Genomic DNA, 15,333 nt, shown 5'->3' with positions numbered 1-15,333 from the left:
ACACCCACACACACACACACACAGCCTTTCTTCTTTAACAAACTGCACAAACATACACAGCCACTCAAACACAGCTTTTTTTTCCCTCCTTCTTTCCATCTCAACACACTCACATAGACAATCCAGGACACCACTTCAGACAGACACCAACAGCTGGACTAGCTGTCACATACATTTTTCTTTTCGCTCTTTCTCTCATTATGTTTATTACTGAGACTAATAGAGTCACAACTGTCATTTGCAGCCTGTGCGTGTTGAAGAGTGACAAAGGCTGGTTGCATATCTACTCGTGGCTGGCAGAAATCATTTTGTACTCCGGTCAAAGAGGGCATCTGCCATCCAACCAGACTCTCCTTTTCTCTGCAGGAGAGCACACACAACAGTTTAGGAGGCTGTGGGGGTTCTTCCTCCTGGCCGCATCCAGCATTTAGGCTGCTTATGGATTTTTAAATACGAGAGTGTAGCACCCGTGGCTCAAAATAAGACGGTTTAAAATTTTTAAGCTTAAACTCACACTTTCTCGGTGAGTTAGGGGAGATGTTTTTTAAATCTCCTGGGGTGTTTATGGGGAATATTGTGATGCGGCGTTTCATGAAGATAAAGTGGTTAAACTGCTCTGTCAGCTGCAGTCAGTGATTATCATTTAATAATCAGCAGTCAGTAACAGTCATGAGGGATCAAGTCAGGCTTTTTCCCTACTCTTTTTGGTTACATCAGGATGTGCAACATAGATTTAGGTTGCACAGATTCACATGAATATAAGATATGTAAACTCTTTCTGCAAAAAAAATTACACAGACGCACTGGATTTTGGATTGCATTCCTGCTTGAATATTCTAAAACCCTTAAAAAAAATCTCCATGTCCTTGGTGTGTCCTTCACATCCTTCACTTTGGAAGGTGCAAAATGTGTTAATTTTCCTGATTTATGGTGGCTGGAGATGACACAAAATGGTTTTTGAACCTAGATGAAAAATGGCAATCACATCTCACATGTTTAATAGCTCTATGGGCCATGTGACCGCACGGAAGCATTGGGGGCCAACGTGCCTGCAATATTGACAAGCCCTTCATTAAGCGTGGCCAATGTTTGCGTGTGTGTGTGTGCGTGTGTGTGTGTGTAAAAGTAAGGAAATCAGCACATCTTCCTACACTAAGATTGGACACAGAAGGCTGAAACAAGCTCACAGATGTCAAGGGGAACAAAATGCGCTATGCGTAAAAGCATTAGCGGAGTATTTATGATAAGGACGCAAAAACATGGCACAAGACAGATTAGGAATAAGACGCGCAGGAGCCAATGGAGATAATCCTGTTATCTCGTTGGACGTAAAATGCCAATGTGAAGCATCCTCAGAGACCGAGATGAACTGAACGTGAACTAATGCCGCAGATATACGGAAGGAGAAGAGGGGGGTAAACACTGTTTGCAACCTGAGGTAAACACTGTTGTTCTTGACCTTAAGGGACATCCACACCGCTTACCGCAATGTCACCGGCGGTCTCCGTTCCCCATTCATTGGGAGCCCACACACGCGCGCCCGTACCGTCTCCGTTTTGACACCAGTTCGATATCCCTCAGATGACATTGTATCACCTTTGAGGATTCCCCATCAGTAACAACACCAGCTCTCTAATACATATTGATAGGTGGTCTCTGTTAAGTTTACCAGAGAGGAATTTCGGGGCTCTGCTCGTTTGGAGTTAGGGATAGCAGGTGCCAGTGGAGACGCACGCCGGTCATCACCTTTTAACCGGAGCGCATTTAACATTACGCACTACTTTAATGCGCGTGTGTACACATACACGGACAGAGAAAGACGCACACATACTCAAATAAGTCAAAAATACGCACACACACTCAACTGGAAAGGCAAAACAAAAGACAGACTTACGGGATGACCCTGGACTCTGCGGGCTCCTCTGTGCGCCCCATTGCGATATTCCCGTTACTCCCGTTTTAACGGAATCCTCAAATGCCGTGGTCGCAGTCCACGTCTCTGCAAATGTACCAAAGGATCACATAGAGAATGAGGAGTATGGCGAAGATGAAGAGCGCGACTAGGATGGCCTTGGTCACCGGAGAGATGAGCGACTGCATGTCAGGAGCAGAGCCGAGCAGAGCGGCGTGGGGCTCCGCGTCCGTCCGTCCTCAGTCTGCTGTCTCTCTCGCTCTCCTCCTCTCCTCTCCGCCGCTCCGGTAGCAACTGTTGAGGACGGAGCCCGGGGCTTTGTCGTGCGCCAACACACACATTTAGAGCCTGGCGCGCATGCACACGCACTCCGCGACGCGAATATATACCGGCGATCCGGGCGCGCAACGCGTGGGGGCTTCCCTTGCTAGAAGCGGCACAGCAGCGGGCTGTCTCTCCCCAGACCCACTCTCTGCCTGTCGCACATCAGAGGAGACAGGGACACAGACTGTAGTGATAACACCCGTGGTTCGTTCAAAGAGGGCTGCAGTATAAGAGCGCGATGAATTTTTTTATTTATTTATTTATTTTTTTTTAACATCAAACCCGGCAGAGACGTTTCTCGTCCTAAGTTGCGCGCCGAGCTGCTGCACTTGTCGGCAAACAGGTTGATTAGTATTCCTCACGGCGGCGCGCTCTTGTGTGTGTATGTGTGTGTTTTTGTGTGTGTGATGGCTGGGCATGACAGGCTATCATCTTATCACGACCCTCCACATTGCTTTTTGGCAGAGCTATTAGTCGAAGGATTGTTTTCAGATATTATTCTGCATTAAAACCTTTTCCAGTTGATGCGCGCTTTATTGCTGTTTTATCTGATAAAAAACAAGGTTGGTTTCTCTTTACGCACAGCTTCAAGAAGAATTGATCCCTTAATACAGAGCAAAAACTATCACTGAAACATTTGTAATATTGCAGCTCTGTGCAGGCGATTTTAAAAATATGGCAAGATTTTTACTGGAAAGATTTTTAGAGAAGGATTTCCACCTTCTGGTGCACATACATATACATATATACGTATAACAGGACTTTACATGGCTGCTATCACTCAACAAAATTAGGAAATAAGTGCTGGTTTTGAGGCTTCACTTTGGCAAGAAAATGAGCAGTCAGGGAAACTTCAATCAAAAATAGAAATAGGCCAGACTACGAACATCCCATCACATGCAATAGAAACAACTGCAAAAAGCAGATTTTAATGTAGCTCATACCCCACTCATGCAGTTTTTCCACATGGATTTTTATCGAATCAACACAATCATGGAACCACAGGCTATTTAACAGCAAAGATTAACCATGACCACTTGAGTTACTATTAAAAAGGGGGGCTAAAAACAATAATGAGAACAAAGACTAGAAATAACCGATGACAACTAGGCAATTAAGACAATATCACTGAAGATCATTTAGGCTATAGAAGTAGGTCGCCAGATGAACATCAGCAGCAGCATGACCAGGAGCGCACCGTTCACCTCACTCACCAACATCAACCACTAGATGGCGACAAATAAAACCTTCCATGCCTTCATGAAATGTGATGGTGTATTTGATTATTCCGCACTCCATCATTGCACTGTAGTCTTGCATAACAATCATGACAGCTAAACGGGTGTAAGACGCGCAGGTAAGAAGACACAATGCAGCTTTAGTCGCTGACACATCACTTGTGCGCCACTGAGTCGTATTGTTGTTGTTTGTCGTGGTGGCGAGCTAGCTAGTTAGCGGCGGTTAGCTTCACTAGCAGCCAGTAACACTGTGGCCTATTGAACAGAGTGGCTGAGGAAGCTGGAGGCGCTAGCGCTAAAGCAAAAACTAGCCCTATTGATAAGTTTGGTGAAATGTGCAAACGGGAGTTGTGCTTTGCGCCGTGTGTGAGGTTTAATGTAAGCTAGAGTTTGTTGTTGAAAACTGCCAATGAGAGGACACTGTCGCCGTGAAGATGCCGTGTCAACTGAATATTACATCAAAAGAGACTGACCAATGTTTGCAGCAAGTTGCTAGCGGCTGGCTAACTAGCTTCAAACAGGCCATGAAGGTTTGTCAAGTGACTGGAAGTACAATGTCACTGTGTTTCATTCGAAGTGGTGGACGAGCTTTACTCGTACAGACATTTTCTCTCGTCTCCCTGCGTTTACTTCAGCCGTTGTTGCAAATGTGATGTAGCAGCTTTGACAAGCGCGGCTAGCTAGCTGGCTAGCAGGAGAGTAAAGACCCTTAACCTAAGTGACACAGTGTGCGTGTTTACATATGGGACTAAGTGGTTGTTGGTGTGTGTTTGGACTGTGACAGATATCTACCTGCCCTGCTGTCTCTCTCGGGTCAGTCTGCTGGAGCTAAAGTGGCAAACCTGTTACCAACCGGTCCACAAGTGCTACGCTAGCTAGCTTTACCGTGTCAAGATCAAGTGATTGCTAATGTTAATTATCTAACTAATTAGGTCTGTAGTGCAACGCCAAGTGAACCCAACACTTATGTAATACATATGTTTAATGTGAGGTAAAAATGTATAATGCTTCCTATAATGTGTTTGTTACCATTTATAACACTGGAAATGTAATGTCAACTTACGGTGATATTTAGCCGTTAACAAAAAATGCACTTAATTTAAACGGCCTCACTTTATACGGCTTGGTTTAATAAAAGCAGCACATTATCTCAATAAATTCAGAACTTTTCGAGTTGTGCTTGCTATCACTTTGCACTGTATAGTTCATTCTGCAAGATAAGAGTACAGAGACAACAGCTGACCCAGTTCCAAAGTTGACACTATACTGAGAAGAAGCATTGTTTGGACAATAGAAGTGGGATCATAAGTCTTGACTGCTTTCATAAGGCAGCCAGTCATTTCCAGGAGCTTGGTTAATTCTGTATGTACAATTAGTGATTAGAAAATTAAACACTTCTCGAACCAAAATATACATGATTTGTGTATGTATATGTATCAACAGGACAACTAAGTGTCTTCAAGATCACTATTATATAACTGGGCAAACTCTTAGCAGCTAAACCAGAGCTGGTGTTGTTAACTTGTTTTTGCCAGGGTTCAGTACCAAAAGGGGTATCCATTTCATTGGGTTCAGTGATTCCAGGGATTTAAATCACATATCACTGTACATTAAAATGACACAAAACCATCACAATTTTATGAATATCAACTTATAGCTTATTTGAAGCTTATCAGCTAGTTTTATATGGTTCATGACGAACGACAGTGGACATTAGTGTTGAACTAAATTATTTTATCCTTATTGTTTTGAGGTTGTGATTCACATCACAAAACTAAAACTGGATTGAGCATATCTGAAACTTGGCCAGCTAACATTCCCACCATTGTCCTTGTTTTTGCAGAACCAAGAACTACTCTATGTAAGATGAACACTGAGGACAAGTTAGAAGGTATGCTGCTGAAATGCAGCAGTGGAGGAATGGATGGAGGAGGGAGAGATGGCCTGGGCAGTGGAGGAGGACTCGTGGTGATGACCCTCGGGGAACGGTCGCTGGCAAATCACCCTCTGTTGGCCGAGGACGACGACGACGAAGACGACGATGAGGATTTGACTGAAAGCTCGCTGGTCACTCATGACCTGGTCCCTCCAGAGCAGCTGATGATGCAGGAGGACATAACCAAGAATGGTGGAGGAGGAGAAGAGGAGGGAGGAGGCGAGGTGGGAGTGCATTTCCCCCTAAAACTCACCAATAAGTTGCCCTGCTTGCTTCATATGCCAGTGAGTTCATGCTGGTTAAGTAGTAGTTCATGTTTTGGGATTCAGATTTGTGAGGATACTGTATCTAATGTCTCCACGTATTCGGAGTGAGTTTTCTTTCACACAGTTCAGTGCAAAATGTTTGCTAAATTCTCTGTTAATGTTTAAAGTAACTGACTGAATATTTTTTTAATAGCAGTCTATAATCGAAATCTGTATTCAGCTTTTTAATATATACTTTGGTGTTAAGTGAATGACAGATAGAAGTAGAAACAGTGCGAGGAGCCACTGCGAAGACCCTTTTTTCAAGCTGGTGAAACCTCTCAAGGTACACTGGTTCATACTCCAAAAAATTAGTAATTCTCAACAGCCTATAAGCTGAGGTTGATATCAGCCGAAGAGTTTCTTTTGTATCCCTGAAGAATACAAGTACCGCAAATATGCACTAAAAAAGACAATTTTTTATTCCAAATATAAACATTGAGGATAATCTGAACTAATCCAGAGGATCAGGGTTCAAGGATTTTTCCTTTTTTGGATCTTTTAAGAACTTGAATCTTATTGTTATCACATTTTATGTCTGTAATGGTTGCAGAATCTTGGTGAGCAGGTACATAAATTTTAGAAAAGTCAGTCTTAGGATATGCAAACGCTCTCACCAGACCAAATGGCAGATGTAATCTCTCAGCATATCTGAGATTTTCTAGGACCTGAGGCCTCCTTTAGGTCTGTTATGCCTGGAGCAACTCCATGGTGAGATGCCCTCACATTGGTTGATTATCCCCAGCTTGCCCGGTTGCACCTACCTGACCTGGATAAACTGCTGGCTGCTTGGGTGGCCCTTAAAGTAGGTCATGTGCCATATTAAATGTCTTGACTATCTATGGTCTTACTTTTACAGTTGAGCATCAAGCAGGAACTGAAACTGTCTGAGCCAGCGGCCCATATAAAGAAGGACAAAAAAGCAATTAAGGACCTGATGGTGTGTCCCAAGAAGAAAAAGAGGAAGCAGCGCTCACCAGCAAAGGTGCAAGTCAGTTTTATCTCAGGAATCATGTTCTTTAAAATACAGCTATATTTCATATCTGTTGTTTTTGCTGTTACAGATTCTCAGCATCAATGATGATGGATCACTGGGCATACCAAACCCCAAATGTCACGTCTGTGTTCACTGTAATGCTGCATTCAGAACAAACTACCATCTGCAGAGGCATGTCTTCATCCACACTGGTATGATATATCATGTTTTAAAATACCATTATGTAAAAGTCTTGCTTTGAAATTACAGGGTTTCTGCAGGCCATTAAAAAGCATTAATAGTCATTAAATTGATTTTGCGAAAATTAAGGCCTTGAATGGCATCAAAAATCATTAAATTTGATTCTTGGTGGCATTAAAAACATTTTCTGCAGTTTTCAAGAAAAATATTTGATAATATAATAATAAAATAATATATAATTATAGATTGTGATTCACCAAATAAACATGCTGAACCATTGTGATAATTGTTCTGGCCATTCGGGTACAAGCTGTACCAGGTGGAGGAGAGCTGGGAAATGGGGAAATGCAAATTCCAGCAAAAATGGCTAGAAAACATGGAATTCAGAGAATGACTACAGCCCGTTGGTGGTCAAGACGGAGAAGGATTTTGCAGTGCTTGAAAAAAGAAAAAAATTAAGCTTGCTCTAATGGGTGTCAACGCCATGAAATCTCACATGCAGTCTGACGACCCCAAATTGGCTGTGGGAGGCAGACAATAGTTAACTGTGGCTAATTACGTTCCTATGACCAACAGTGTAAAGTCTTCAGGATCTACTTCGACCACCACAAACAGCACAAGTGCAGCCGTAGTGACCACCGCTCCCACCAGAGCCGCCACTACCGGCAGAAAATCAAGCAGTTTTCAGGCATCTTTTTGGTGGAATGCAACGCTGCAGGCAAAGTTGGTCTAGTGTCTGAACACTGCTGTGAAGCATTCAGCATTTCTGAATTGTTCCAGGCAATGTTTCCGGATTCAGAAGTAGTAAAATGTAGGGACAGTTTTCATATAAAAATCATCTTTTACATAAAAACAAACCTGTGTAATTTTTCTTGAGTTCACGATCATGGCATTAAAATTTTTACAGTATAGCATTAAAATGACATTAAAAAGCATGAAATTTGACTGGCTGATTTCTGCAGAAACCCTGAATTAGATATGTTGACAGTGAAAGATCTGTTAGCCATCAAAAGAGGAACTGTCACACTAAACAGGGATCACGCCAAATTAAAATAGTTGCCTTGAGTATCCTATAAAATGCAGTATCTGTACTGTAGGTATTGTATACTAATGTATGTATGTCATTAAAACTCCAGGTGAGAAGCCATTTCAGTGCAGCCAGTGTGACATGCGCTTTATTCAGAAATACCTTCTCCAAAGACACGAGAAGATCCATACTGGTGAGTGCAGAATGAAGTCAAGCATGATTCACAAGGATTTTATTTGTTATTTTAGTCCTAGCTCAGTATTTTGTATGGTTTTGCCTAGGTGAGAAGCCTTTTCGCTGTGATGAGTGTGGGATGAGATTCATCCAGAAGTACCACATGGAGAGGCACAAGAGGACTCACAGTGGAGAGAAGCCCTACCAATGTGACTACTGTCACCAGGTATGCTCTTCTTGTTTGCTCGTAAATTAGTGTGTTTGGAAGCAACAAAAGAGTCGAAAGTGGTCATAAAGTGGTTCTTCTCCACACTAATATAGATACTTGGCAAAACAATCATTTTCTTCTATAACAGCACTGTAGGTCACTAATATAGAGGATTTTTTAAATAGCTTCTAAAGTGAAGATTTTTTTAAAACTCCACTTTATTTATAGCTGTGTGGATATGTACGTGGTACATATCAGCTGAAGGAACAGAATTTATAAAATTGGTTATTCCACTGGTATTTTTACCGAGAATATTTAATCAATAACATTAATTTCGCTTTGATTTGGCAAAAAATTAAAGCGGTATTCTGCATTATGGGACAGTGTCAGACCTAAATGCACTTCACTACAATATCATGTTTATAAATGAAGTTTAAAGTTTAACAGCTCTCATGTGATCAGTAAAATAAATACATTAACGCACATTAACCAGCATTCCCCGCCTTTTACAGTCAGAAATTTTTATATTTACTCCGCCAAAGAACGTGGCGGAGTAGAATAGAATAGAATCTAAGCTTTCAAATGACACAAGGACTACCTCACTAGATTTTGGCAGTGACGCGGCTTATAGTTTGGATCCATGAATTTGTTCAGGATTTCCGTACCATGGGACAGAGCGGCAAGGCGTCACTGTAACTATGACAACAAGTGAACACTACGTCAACTGCCTGCTGACGATCACATGATTGCGATCCTAATACAAATCCACCGCTGCAGACTTATCTGTCGGAAGTGATACAAGGAACAATTGATTAAATTGTGGGGGTGTTTCCCATCAATTCCCGCCGCCCGCTACATATTTAGGTCATGTGATTCGGTAGACATACATAACGTACACATGCATAACACACGCCTGTGCTCAGCGCAAGGTAATTTTGTTTGTGGGTACATCTATATTAAATGGCCACATTCTATGGTGCTGTGATTTCTGGTCATCAATAACTAATTAAAAAATGCTGCATTTCTACAGAAATACGCTGCATTTCTGACAATGCCATATGTAGGAAGTGAACAGCCTTGGCGGAGTACTGTGCTCTCTGAGTGCTGTTCTTGTTCTCATTGTCCTCCATCATAATAACCTGCAGACTAATGTAGCTGCACACAATCGTTTCATTTTGTATGAAAAAAGAGTCACATGACACTTTAAACACCCTTTTAATATGAATGCGCACAGAATTTGAAAGCTCAAGCTGACAAAGAATGTTGATAACAACCTTCGTGATATCTGTTATCTCTGACTGAGGTTTTACTTTTAGTCACACCAACGTGGACGACAAAAAGCCTGGCTATATCAAACAGGCTTCATAGTATAGCCTTCTGGTATTATAGTCACACTGATGTGTTTACAGAGTCTGTTTAACATGAAGTCATACAGACTGATGGATTGGTGATGTCATCCTACATCTTCAGTATCCATGTAGGAAAATCATAATTTCAGTGTCTTACAACTTTAATAAGTTTTACGTGTGTATTTCTGTCCTTGTGTGGCATAAAGAACTCACAGAAACAAAAAGGTAAAGAGTTTCTTCTACAGAAATCTTGTGGGTTGATTACTACAGAGGTCTTTTTAATTAGTGAACAAAGCTCAGAGAAAACAAACACAGCAGATTACAGTTTAACTTGCTTTTGACTGTCTGATAGATCTGACTAAAATGCCTGCACTCATATTGTCACATGAATGTTTTACTGTGATTGCCAAATGATTAGATTGTGTGCTGTACGGGTCACAAACAGGAGTTACATTTTTTGAATTTATGCTAAAATCACTGATCTGCTATAAGATTCTGTGTCTTGTCAGCTTTCTCACCACCCCAAACAGACTAAGTAAACCAAACATACTGGGTGTGAAAACACTCATAAGAAGTCACCAATTGGTGCTCATATTAATAGACATTATATTTGTAGAACTCATTGAGAGATAGTTAGTGGACAAGGAGCTTAAGACAGTTAACTTAGTCAAATACTGTTTGATTTGATCTGCCTGCCTCAATGTTCTTTACTGCACGGTGTCTATTCTCTGTAACAGTGAAAAATCTGTATTCTGCCTTCTGTCCACAGTACTTCTCCAGAACAGACCGGGTTTTAAAGCACAGACGAATGTGTCACGAGAACAGAGAGAGAAAGACAAGCAAGACTGCTGGTAAAGTTGGACCTTTGCGTGAAACAGATTCTTTAGGGGCTCCCTTTCTTGCCAAAGAGTGTTCACTGCCCAAGAAAAAGCGACAAAAGTGTGCAGACAAGAGTTCAGGCGCTTCCACTACTGCCCAGCCAGAAGGACACGGTTTTTCTGTTGTAGAAACAGACGAGAAGGAAGATCAGAGACAGACTAAAATTGAAGGTCTGTCTCTTTATACTTTGTCCTCCAAAGTCAAGCATGAGTTTGTGATTGCTGACTACTCTGTAGAACTTCCTGAAGAAACAACCAGCCAACAGCAAGAGGGTGACGTGTCATCAGAAGAGACGACTCCTCCTAAACTAGTCCTGAAGAAAGTCCCCAAGAGGAGTCTGAAGCAGTCCACCGAACAAACTTCTCCCTGCTTGTCCACTTTGTCCACCTTTGAGGAAAACAGTAAGGTTACACAGTACACCTTTGAAATCGTGGACAAGCAAGGCCTTTTAGATGTCGAAGGCAACACTGAACTCGAGTCGGTTGAAACTCTTCAAGGAGTACCAACAAAACCAGCAGCCAACAGCACAAACTATGATGACGCCATGCAGTTTCTGAAGAAGAAACGGTACCTTCAAGCTGCTATGACCAACAACAGCCGGGATTATGGCCTGAACACGAGCAGCATCTCTTCTCAGCCGTCTGTTACACAAACAGTGGTGTCAACTGTCATCGATGAAACTGTCCCCGCTACCATTCTGGAGCCCCAGCCAATCAGCACAGAGATTAAGACAAGTCATGACAAGAATGTATTGCCTGATGAGGTTCTTCAGACGCTGTTGGATCACTACTCCAACAAAGCTAATGGGCAATCAGACATTACTTTTAGTGTGGCAGACACAGAGGTGACCTCAAGCATATCTATTAATTCCTCCGATGTTTCAGACAGCAGCCCTGTGGAGAGCCTCGGAGTCTCTAGTGCCCAGACTCAACCACCTACTGAGAAAGTCAGTCTTTTGCAAGAATACTCCAAATTTCTCCAGCAAGCATTGGAGAGGACCAGTCAAAATGACAGCTACTTGACCAGCCAGAGCCTCAGCTTGGTCTCTGAAAACCCCACATTAGCTGGACAACCCCTGTTCTCCAATGAAAAACAGTTTCCTTCTCCAAGCAGGTTCAAATCAGGGATGAGCTCTCCGCTAAGGTCCACTTTGGAGAAGCCTCACTTTGGATTACTCGTCGGGGACTCCCAGAACTCGTTTTCATTTTCAGGTGATGAGACCACCCCTCCCTCTGCAGTGTCCCCAGCTGAGGAGGACTTTCTGGAGCAGGTCTCGTCCTCCAAAAAGGCAGATTCGTCACAAGGGATACTGCAGACTTTTCAAATAAGCTCCTTCGATCAGAACTTCAAATCTCATTTCCAGACCTCGAGATCTGGATCCTCCTCACAGTTTGTTGCCAATGGACAAGTAAGTGTTCGAGGACACAGCACAGACTTCTCAGAGTTCCCTTTAGTTAGAGTCACAGAGACCAGGTCTCAACTGAACTCCTCCCCTGATGTTTCAACCGGTGAATCATTTGGCTGAAGGGAAGGGGGGGGGGACAATTCATTTCTGTTAATAATTTCAGCCGCACTTTATCTCATCTTTCCTGTTTTGCCAAAACAAGTCCCATTGCAATTATGTGCTCTTTCTTAAAGCAGTTTGTTAGAAAAGATATTCATGTTTTGTTTTTTTTTTGTTTGTTTTCTAAACTTTACCCTCACAAATGAAAATACTAAAAATAACTATAATTAGCATCTCCCTTTTGAAAAAAAAAAACATTTCTTGATCCAGAATGTATATTAAGAGATTAAGCGACCAAAGTGTAATGCAAGAGACTGATTCTTTTTCTGTCATACCATTGCCATAGTTTATTTTTAATGTTGGTGTCAATCAGTTTGCCTTGCACAAAAAAAATTATCAACTCAGTCTTGCTGCTTAATGCAATATTTCCACTTATTAAAATGTAGGCTGTATTTATGTATGCCTTTTTGTTCTTACTGTAGCTACCTCCCCTAGCTGTTTATCTGATAGAAACAACAGAATTTGTATTCATCGGTAGAACCTTTTTATTCCAGCTGTCAAATTGTCTACTGAAATGACACAATAATTAGAACATGACAACACAATCATTTTTCTTTTCATATATTTAAAGTCACTTTATTCTCACCTGAAATGGATAGTTCCACTGGGTGTGTGTGTCATGAATGATTCACGAAAGATTTGACTGATTGTATTTGCCCGATACATTTTTCATTTACAGATTGGGTCTAATTTGGCCGGTGTGATGGCCAAGAATGAGAAATGATAGTTCTCATTCATAAGTAGTTAAATATTGTGCGGCTTAATGTGTTCCCTTTGTGGCAGAATTTCTTGGCACTGATTTTACAAATGTGACTCTAGTGCAGGATAGGCTGTGTAACAAAAAAAAAAAGGCCGGGCTGCGTTGGATTTAAAACAAGTTTTTGTCTCCCCAATAACGGATTTGGGCTTCAAATAGCTGCACACATGTGATGGTTGCAGGATAATTCTTATTTTCTTTTCATAGTATACGTGATTTGTAGTGAAATTACTTAACAGGATTGTGCTTAGCGCTTGCACAATTTGCACATTCTTCACTACAGGGAATGTAGTTCGTGCTTTCACAGTGGAGGAATTGCATAATACTTTTACTTAAAAGTCAAACTTTTTGTTGAGATTTGTGAGATTAACCACTCTTGTGTCAGACTTGGTGAAACTACAAATTGTGCTCTTTGCATTTGTCACTTAAAAGGATGCAGCTCTTGTAGGTTTGTAGTCCTTCGATCTTATTCTTGGAAGCTGAGCAGTTTTTGGGGGGATCAGCCATGGGATGAGAACCCCTCGTCATCAGTGAACATCTAAGTTTTATCAGAACTATATTATAAATTATACAGCACATGTAGAAATGAGGTGTTTGGTTTTACAGTTCTGTCATTTTGCATCTGTGCCTTTCTTTTTATCTTATTCCAGCATTTCCTTTACTCATTCCTGAATATGTACTTTTTTTCCTTTTATTTTTTTAAACTCAGTCTGCGCTCTAAGGCTACTAATTCCACTTGCACAAAAACAACAAACACATAAGCTATCAACTTATTCACTCTGTAATATGTCAAGATCTGGGAGCTTTATTTAATTTTGCTTGTTATATTTTTATTATTTTAGAATTTTAGCAAAAAATATCACCGAGTTTAAGTCTTTCTTGTGGTTGGGAGGAAATAGCACTTCACTGACTGCGCTGCCGTATGTGTACGAGTACAGAATCATGTTTTAGATGTTTGTAGATTTAATGATTATCATGTGTTTGCTAGAAGCCAGTAGTAAGTCACATCTGTCCAGGCCCTTGTTGGAACCTTCAGTTTTAAAGACACAAGTAATAATGAGTGAGGTCTTTTTTCTACTTCATCACTGTTGATTGTTTTCCATGCAGACACGATGTCTTCGGTGCTCTTGTGTTAAACACTGTCTTCATTTGCACCATCCAGTTTAGGTTTCATGTTGAGCTCCCTCTTGTTACTGACAATCCGGGGCAGACAGCACCACATTAATCATCAATTTCTTTGATCTGTCTTCATCGATCATTCCCTCTAGAATGTATAGAAATGATCCTGCTGTAAATACATTGTATATTTTTATGTTCTGAGAAGTACTGTTAGTTTTTTGTCAATAGAGAGGACAAGGCGTGTGCCAGAGACACTTTTTTTTGTCAGTGGAAGGCATATTAACTTGCTTCCAAGCATTTATTAGACTCAACAACGAAACACTTTTTCTTCCCGACAAAATGTGGCTTTCTGAGAATTGTGTATATATGTCACCACTGTATCAGAAGAAAATTTTCTTGCCGATTGCTTAAAAGCGAATTTTGAAGTTTTTGTAAGTGAATGCAGTTGAATGTGCATTGTAATGGGGCTTTACAGTATAGAGCTGTGGATAATGAAAATCCCTCACCTCCAGGAAACGATTTTAAAATATGATGCCACCTGAAATCAGTCTGTTTAGCATCACATATTTCCCCTTAACAGCAGCTTGAGTTTATGCCAGTTACAACAGATTTGGAGTGAATTATTGCTTAAAAATAATGGTTGTGTGGTGGAAGTACCCCACCAGCTACCCATTTTATTGTGAGCAACCTCTAAAAGCACAGTGCAGATGAGTAATTCTGCTTTGGTAAATTGTACCCCATTCTTGAAGAGTTTCAGTTAAGCAATTGAGATGCAAAAAAAAAGTTAAAGATTCATGAACAATACGAGCACCACCATGGTATTTTGTTCCTTTTGATTAACTATTGTCAGTAACCTGGCCATAAGTGTCCTTGTATAAGCTAGAGAAAAAAAAAATGTTTTGTGTAAAAAGATCTGAATTATGAATTTTTTGATAAACTATTTTTGAAACATGTCATTTAAGGCACTGATATGTACAGTATATCATATGCAGTCACTCTTGCTACCCTCATTTATCTCTGTACAAGTCGTTTGTGTCAAGATCTTTCAAATAACAGATGGGAATCTGAACTTTGACTGGCATTTTCATACTTTTTAAGAATTTGAGAAGGAAGCCTGCTTCACTGTAAGGTTGGTGTTACGTTAGGTTTATTTGCATGGTCTGACTTGTTGGGTCGAGTGAACTTGTTTTATGAATAATGTGCAGCTTTAATTGTAGCTGGTTAATTTCAGTCAAGTAACCCATATGATTAGATTTTTGCAATATATTATGATTTGTAAGCAATCTGATTAAATTGTTGTTTTGATTGTTGTGTGTCATGCCCTTATAAATAAAATAATTCACAGTATGTGACCTTGAATTGTT

The 15,333-nt window shown here is 40.9% G+C and overlaps 2 protein-coding genes across 6 annotated transcripts in view; one reads left to right on the top strand and one right to left on the bottom strand.

Annotated features, from left to right (window-relative positions):
• The window catches only part of LOC111568484 (dehydrogenase/reductase SDR family member on chromosome X-like), a 51,908-nt gene extending 49,336 nt beyond the window's left edge, over window positions 1-2,572 (bottom strand). Inside the window, exon 1 of one of the 3 annotated variants that reach the window (XM_023270155.3) lies at window positions 1,895-2,572. The gene's annotated coding sequence lies outside the window, so the exon portion shown is untranslated. The remainder of the gene's footprint in view (window positions 1-1,894) is intronic. The other 2 variants (XM_035948151.2, XM_035948149.2) reach the window with 2 other exon arrangements.
• An 885-nt stretch (window positions 2,573-3,457) lies between these two features.
• znf148 (zinc finger protein 148) lies at window positions 3,458-15,316 on the top strand. 3 transcript variants are annotated; one of them, XM_023270152.3, is made up of 7 exons: window positions 3,458-3,593; window positions 5,318-5,634; window positions 6,575-6,700; window positions 6,780-6,903; window positions 8,029-8,112; window positions 8,201-8,319; window positions 10,420-15,316. In XM_023270152.3, the coding sequence occupies exons 2-7, from the start codon at window positions 5,341-5,343 to the stop codon at window positions 12,052-12,054; spliced, it is 2,382 nt and encodes a 793-aa protein (XP_023125920.2). In that variant the 5' UTR covers window positions 3,458-3,593; window positions 5,318-5,340; the 3' UTR covers window positions 12,055-15,316. The 3 variants fall into 3 exon arrangements, with proteins under 3 accessions (XP_023125920.2, XP_023125918.2, XP_023125919.2); XM_023270150.3 differs by having other exon boundaries at window positions 5,318-5,694; XM_023270151.3 differs by lacking the exon at window positions 3,458-3,593 and adding an exon at window positions 3,716-4,004 and having other exon boundaries at window positions 5,318-5,694.
• Window positions 15,317-15,333: the final 17 nt, after the last annotated feature.

The sequence above is a fragment of the Amphiprion ocellaris genome, chromosome 11 (assembly GCF_022539595.1).
Source record: "Amphiprion ocellaris isolate individual 3 ecotype Okinawa chromosome 11, ASM2253959v1, whole genome shotgun sequence".
Classification (NCBI taxonomy): Eukaryota; Metazoa; Chordata; class Actinopteri; family Pomacentridae; genus Amphiprion; species Amphiprion ocellaris.
The sequence above is the reverse complement of the archived record's forward strand: the minus strand, read 5'-3'. Positions and strand labels throughout refer to the sequence as shown.

Bases quoted from the DNA above. Each gene is read 5' to 3' on its own strand.
- znf148 (XM_023270150.3), top strand. From the start codon at position 5,341: ATGAACACTGAGGACAAGTTAGAAGGTATGCTGCTGAAATGCAGCAGT. The intron at 8,113-8,200 runs GTGAGTGCAGAA...GGTTTTGCCTAG, and splicing joins ACACGAGAAGATCCATACTG to GTGAGAAGCCTTTTCGCTGT. The intron at 8,320-10,419 runs GTATGCTCTTCT...TTCTGTCCACAG, and splicing joins AATGTGACTACTGTCACCAG to TACTTCTCCAGAACAGACCG.